Source organism: Octodon degus, unplaced genomic scaffold, assembly GCF_000260255.1.
Source record: "Octodon degus isolate 3935 unplaced genomic scaffold, OctDeg1.0 scaffold00079, whole genome shotgun sequence".
Taxonomy (NCBI): Eukaryota; Metazoa; Chordata; class Mammalia; order Rodentia; family Octodontidae; genus Octodon; species Octodon degus.
This window is the reverse complement of record NW_004524655.1, coordinates 6,625,161-6,631,734: the sequence shown is the minus strand read 5'-3', so window position 1 is coordinate 6,631,734 and position 6,574 is coordinate 6,625,161. Positions and strand designations below refer to the sequence as shown.

Below are 6,574 nucleotides of genomic sequence, written 5' to 3'. Positions count from 1 at the left end.
TTTTTTTTTTCTTTTTTTTGCGGAACCGGGGATCGAACTCAGACCCTTGCATTGCCAGGGAAGTGCTTATTCCACTGAGCCATCTCCCTGGCCCCAAGAATTCTTTTCAAAGTTACAAAGTCTGAAACTGGTTGGAGACACCATTCTGTTTCTTATTTACCTTTGTGACAAAATGACACTATAAAGTCATAACTGTTCTTTTATTTGTTAGTTTGGACATAAAAAGACTAAAGGTCAGTTAAAGTTACAAAACCAGCCATGTAAAATAGAAACTGGCACCTTCATCCACCAAATTCTTGGCCTACCCGCCTCAGAAGTCCCTCCCTTTGACCCTTGTAAACCTACTTTACTGGGGAACAAAAAATTCTTGAGTAAACATACACAGTACAAATGAAAAAACATCAAAACTTTGTCAGGAAAACATTAGCGGTAGGCCAGGGGTGGCTCAGGAGTGCGCTGGGGCTCCTTCACTCCCCACCGCAGCTGCTCCGGGAGCAGCGGGACCTGCAGGGCTGGGGCTGCTCCGTGGGACAGCAGCAGCTCCCTAGCCTGTCTGAGGCCTGGCTTTCCTCTATACCACTGCAAAACAAAGGAAGGGAGGGAGGGTGAGGACAGGGAAGGCAGAAAAAGGGAAAGAAAGAAACTAATGCCAGCACTCTGGGAGGCTGAGGCTAGAGGATGGAAAGTTCAAACACTCCTGGGCAACTCAGCAAGACTGCCCCAAAACAAAAATGAAAAGGGCTGGATGTGCAGCTCAGTGTAGAGCACCCCAGGTTCAATCTCCAGCACCACTTAAAAAAAAAAAAAAAGAAAGAAAGAAACTAACCTCTGGCTTCAGTTTCTTCTTCTTCTTTTTTTTTTTTTTTTTTTTTTGGTGGAACTGGGGATTGAACTCAGGCCCTTGCGCTTGCCAGGGAAGCACTTATTCCACTGAGCCATCTCCCAGGCCCCTTAGTTTCTTCTTCTGAAAAGTGAAAATAACTACCTTACTGTGCTGTCCTAAAGACTCAAGGAGTCCAGTATATAGATATTTACCCCTGAACTGTAAAGATTCCAATTGGTAGCCACCGATCCAGGATCGCTATTATAATTTGGGGTTTTCTTTGGTGTGTGTAAATGTGGGGCTGCTCACTGAACTGACACAAATAGCAGGCAAATGCTCCATTGCTGGGCTGCATCCACAGCCCCTACCAACCCTCAGAGACACTCACTGTATTGTCTGGCGTTGTGCAAACATGTCTATTGCCTGTGTGTGTCTAGTCCTCTCATCCTTCTGCCTGCTTCCCCTGAAGTCACCTTGTAACTGGGAACTTAGCAACATACAGGATCAGGGATAAGAGCAAAAGGAAGGAACTAGGGAACAAACTTTGTTTGCTTTTGTTGTTGTTGTTTTGTATTTTAGGGAAGGGTCCACAGGGTGTTCAGGGCCTCACTACTAGATTGGACTTGTAGTGATCCGCCTGTTTACAGCCTCCCAAGAGCTGGGATTACAGGGCGCACCACCACACCCAGTCTCAACTGTGGTCTCAGCACCGCCCCCCTGGGGGGTAGGGCCGGCACGCAGGGCAGGCCTGGGCATCGAACCCCAGCCCCTGAACCTGCCTTCAGGCATTTTAATCCACTGAGCTATTTGGCTGGCCCTTAAGACCCTGGGTTTGATCCCCAGCAATTAAAAATAAAAAAGTAAAAAGCAAACAGGGCTTGGCCCTCAGCCCCAGAGACTCACACATCGAGGAGTGACCACTGCAGCCACCAAACAAGTGGTGGCTCAATTGCAGATTGAACAGATCAGCAGATCCAGGGCTCCTCTTCCTCCCCAGCTTATGGGTGGCCAACCTTTTGGCTTGCCTGGCCATGTCTGGCCATGCTGAATAAAGAGGAATTATCGTGGGCCATGAGTATAAAATAGACAATATAGTTAATGTGCATAAGAAACAAAACTTCCATGGGGCTGGTGAGATAGTTCAGTGGTCTAAGAACAAGTTTAGCAAATCACAGGGACTGCGGTTCAATCCCCCAGCACCACATGCCAGCCAGCCCCCGCCCCCTGGTGGGCTGAGCTGGCTACACACATACACACACACACACACACACACACACACAAATAAATAATAGTTTAAAAAAAAAAAAAGAAACAAAACTTCCTTCTAAAAATATTCTTGTAACATTCAGAAAAAAGGAGGCGAGCCGCCCACAGGTTGCTGAACTCGACACATCTGCTACATCTGGGACCACATATAGATCTCGAGCAAACGGGCAGATGAGTGCAGGATTAGGAGATTACAGAGCTGGAAACACCTGATTACAGATAATGAAACAAAGTACAGACAAAATCATCTACCCTCATACATTCAGGAAACCCATCTGGAGCTGTATCCTTGTGCCAGGTAGGAGAAGCCACTATCCCCGACCACTTCCTTCAAGCGCCACTTCTGCCACCACCATAGGGGTTAACTCCAGCCCCAGAGAGAAAGCCGGAAAGCACTGTGCCAGAGGATTTAAGACTAGGTGGACAAAACACTGTCGTTTGGCAGCAGCTTTCTGACACAAAGTTAACTGATGTCTGTGACAGTGGTAATAAAGTGACAGCGTCCAACGATATGGGACAATATGGGCAGTCTGTCCTCTGGCAGGAATATTCCCCCACACAGTTTAGTCTTGGGCAATGGCCCTGGGAGATGTGCCCCTAAACTGTCCCTGCTGCTCCCCAGTCTGTTTGTGTCTTGCCTTCCTCTCCTCCCAGAATTCATGCTTTTTTTTTTTTTCCACACCCCCAACAAGGCACTGAAAGGTAAAGTGGAAATGCCAGGCGAGGCCACTAAGTCACAAATGTGGTAGGGATTGTGGGGGCAGGGGCCAGGGAGGCCCAACAGTAACATTCCCAACTAAGCAAGGTCTCCATGCCGCCTACTGGGTCTCTAGGCCATGTGCGTGGATGGCAGAAGAGAAGGGCTTTGAGGGAGCCAGACTCAGGCTCTGAGGTCTAGCTGTGCACACCAGCAAGCTGTGGAAAGTCGCTTCACTTCTCCCGCTTCTGTTTCTTTGACGGTAATGACAACGACAAGTACAGCATAAACAGCTACCATTACTCAAGTGCCAGGCAACTTGTATCTGACAAACATTCTGTCCTTTAATACGGGCAATCATTTCAGAAGGCGAAAAATGGAAACTAGCCTAAGTAGAGATACAGCAGTGCATGGATTAAATAAGAGAACAAAAATCCCTATGAGTAGCCCCGCTGAGTTTTGTAACCACAACAGAACCTGCCTATCAGCTTTGGGGACCCTGGATCTTCCCACAGTCCAGGCCCACAAACTGACCGCATGACATTCATTAAGCCAAAAGACTGGTCCCCAGACCCGCAGAACAAGTACATGGGATCACTAAAACAGACAAGTAGAGCCCAGAAAGGCTGGCCCTTTCACAAATCATGAGTTCACCACTGAGGCTGGAGCTCTCACCTGTGCCGCTGGGAAGAGATGCTCTCTGTCCACCTGGGCTGCAATGGGAACCAGCTCCTTCTCGGCAAAGTCCCGGCAGGTCTGACGCAGCATCTGGTGGGTCTCGGGCAGCTCCACAGAATGGTAAACGGTGTGTAGCCACCGACAGTCCCAGGGGTGCAGAGCTGCTGGCAGTGAAAGAAGTCAACACAAGAGATCCTGAGTAGTAATAATCATGATCAACTAGAAGCTCATCACAGGTAGGATTTTACTCTGTGGGGGAGTAACGTCTAGCCATAATTTTTGCGTGTCACAATCGGAAAAGGGAATATTATTAGCACCCAGTGGTTGAGGCCACGAAACATCCCATCATGCACGGGCTGGGTCCACAACAGAATTATCAGCCTGCAGTCCCATGTAACTCCCTGGGCTGAGGCAGGATCACTCTTAGCCCTAGAGATCAAGGCCAACCTGGGCAACAGAGCAAGACCACAAACACTGTGCCAAGGCTCAGGGAATGTTTCCTGTGCTGGTTCAACACTGTGCAGACACTACTTGAAGCCTCAGTATGACACCAACAACAATAGGACCCCAGTTCTGCGACCTCTGGAATGGGTTTAACTTCACTGAGCCTCAGCTCTCTTCCACAGTAGTACTCCATTCCTGGGAATGGGTGGGATATAGCTCAGCGGCATAGCGCCTGCCTGGCAAGCAGGTCCTGAGTTTGATTCCTGGTACCAAACAAGAAAAAAAGAGAAACAGTACAGCTGGCACTTAGCACAGTCTGCAATAAAAGCTTCCCCTGTTGTTAACAGAATGAGGGTGGACCTCCATCAGCCAAGGATGCCTGGGCCACAGATGCCTAAGGCGACAGACACGGTGGGAAAGATTTGGAGGAAATGGTACATAACAGTGCTAACATCATGGACATCTATTATGTGCCTGGCGCTGTACTGTTATCCATACCCGATGGTTTAATCTTGCTAAAAACTCTCTGAGAATAGCAACCACAATCGCTGTGGCCATTCTACACTTGGGCCAGCTGAGGCCAGAGGACAATTAAGCATGTTGTCCAAGGTCACAGACTTGAGTCCAAGTTCAATCCCGGACCTGGCTCCGAGGTCGGCGCGTCCGGAACTCCACATGGGTGGCACAGAGGGGTGTGGGTGCCGCGGTTCGAACCCAGCTGGCAGGGGTTGGGGCTGGAGCAGTGGAGCCCTGAAGGGCCAGGCCTGCAGGGCCCGGGGACAGCCCTACCGTGGCACAGGCCGCACGCCGCGGGGAGCCGCCAAACGGCCGGGGAGCTGAGCGGGGCCGGTCGCGACGACGCAGGCCGTGGGCTGCCGCAGCCCGAACGCACTCACCTCCGCGGAGGGGGCCGCAGGCCCGGGAGAGCAGCGCGACGGCCATGGACTTGGACAGGCTCGGCCTTCCCGCGACCTCCGGTGGTGAGCGCTGTTCCGGACTGCAGGGGACGGGCCCGGCGATACAGCCACGCCCCAGGGCCTCGGGGCGGGGCCTCCCGCGACCCGCCCTCCGGGACGCCGGGATTCCCTGGGCTGCGGAGGAAGTCCCAGGAGTTGGCGCGCTGCTGTCCCCGGCCTAGTCAGTAAAAAAAAAAAAAAAGAAAACAAAATGAGCAAAGAATGGGCCTTGCAGAAGGGCCATGCAGGCCTTTTGAATGCATAGTAAGAGAGCAGTCCTCAGAAGTCAGGCGGCAAGGTAGGTGCCTGGAGTCCCAGCCACGTGGGAGGCAGAGGCCGGAGGAGGAGGAGCGCTCAGCAGTCCGCAGCCGGCCTGGACAACGCTGCGAGATGCTGTGTAAAAAGAAAAAAAAAAAAAAAAAAAACCCACAAAAACAAACCGCTGGCGTAGTGGTGCATACCTGTAATTCCAGCACTCGGGAGGCTGTGGCAGGAGGACTGCTGCAAGTTCGAGGCCACCCTGGACTGTGCAATGAGTTTGAGGCCAGTTTGAACTACGTGGTGAGACAAAACCTTGAGCCTAGGAGCCTCAGCAGCAGCCACATTTCTTGTAAAATCCATAGCCCAGAGAGCCGAGACCTACCCTTGCCCACATCTGTGCCAGCCCCACCCTGCGTTCCCCACGCCTGCTTATACCAAGAAAAGGGCTGGGGAAATGGCTCCGTAGATTAAGTGCCTGCCTGGCAAGTGCAAGGGCCTGAGTTCAATCCCCGGTACCACTAAAAAATAAATAAATAAACCCATAGAAAAAATAATAAAACCAATAGCAAAGCCAAAACCCTAATATACCAAGAAAATGTTTCTCGGTACTTTGTCTCCGCTGTGCGTGCGTGTGTGTGTGTGTGTGTGTGTGTGTGTTCGTACATGCCTCCTCCTAGACTAAGATTGAATTTGCAATCCTCCTGCCTCGGACCCCCAGAATGCTAGCATTACACACTGGCACTACCAAGGCTGGCTTCAAATGTACTGTTTATCTCCTTACTGGCACCATTGGGTCCCTTAGGGGCAAGGGCCTTGTCCAGCTTCCTGCTCAGTGTTTGGGTCCATGGAAGGGGGTTGCTAGGAAAGGAAGAGTTCTTATGCCCTGAGGTTGAAAAGTGAGTTGCGAAGTGAGCTACTTCTCTTACACTGTCTTCCCTTCTCCCAGTTGGGTTCAGGGCCATGCATTTGACCCCTCACCTCCTGGTCAGGGCACCTTCGATTCCAGAGGCTCTGAAGGTCTCACTTGCCAACAAGGTACTGATGTGCTGCACCAAGTACTGATGTGCTTCCCACAGTCTCCCAGCACCCACATAGCCCCAGCTACACTTCTGCCCATAACCCAGCCATGTTCTTTCAAGATTTTGTTCCACTTCCTTGGGGAAAATAAAAAGATGAAGAATGCCTGTGTATGGCACTGTATGCTGGTAATCCCAGTATTAGGGAAGCTGAGCCGGAGGACCACAAGTTCAAGGCCAGCCTGGGCAATGTAGCAAGCCCATATTTGGCATGGGTGGGGGTGGCTCAGTGGTAAAGAATTTGCTTCACTGGATTCAATCTCCAGCCCTGGGCTGTGGGCAGGAACAGAGAACAAAGCCTTTAATGTGTACATAGCCCAGGATGAGCCTCCTGCCTCAGCCTGCTGAGTTCTAGGATTACTGGTGCACACCA

General features: G+C 51.0%; 1 protein-coding gene across 2 annotated transcripts in view; it reads right to left on the bottom strand.

Moving 5' to 3' along the window:
- Acads (acyl-CoA dehydrogenase short chain) overlaps window positions 1–4,924 on the bottom strand; it is a 17,031-nt gene extending 12,107 nt beyond the window's left edge. Inside the window, exons 1-2 of one of the 2 annotated variants that reach the window (XM_023720984.1) lie at window positions 4,805–4,924; window positions 3,462–3,628 (exon numbers count right to left, since the gene is read on the bottom strand). In XM_023720984.1, the coding sequence (XP_023576752.1) occupies window positions 3,462–3,628; window positions 4,805–4,850 (213 nt within the window). In that variant the 5' untranslated portion in view covers window positions 4,851–4,924. The remainder of the gene's footprint in view (window positions 1–3,461; window positions 3,629–4,804) is intronic. The other variant, XM_004636263.3, reaches the window with a different exon arrangement.
- Between the last annotated feature and the right edge of the window lie 1,650 nt (window positions 4,925–6,574).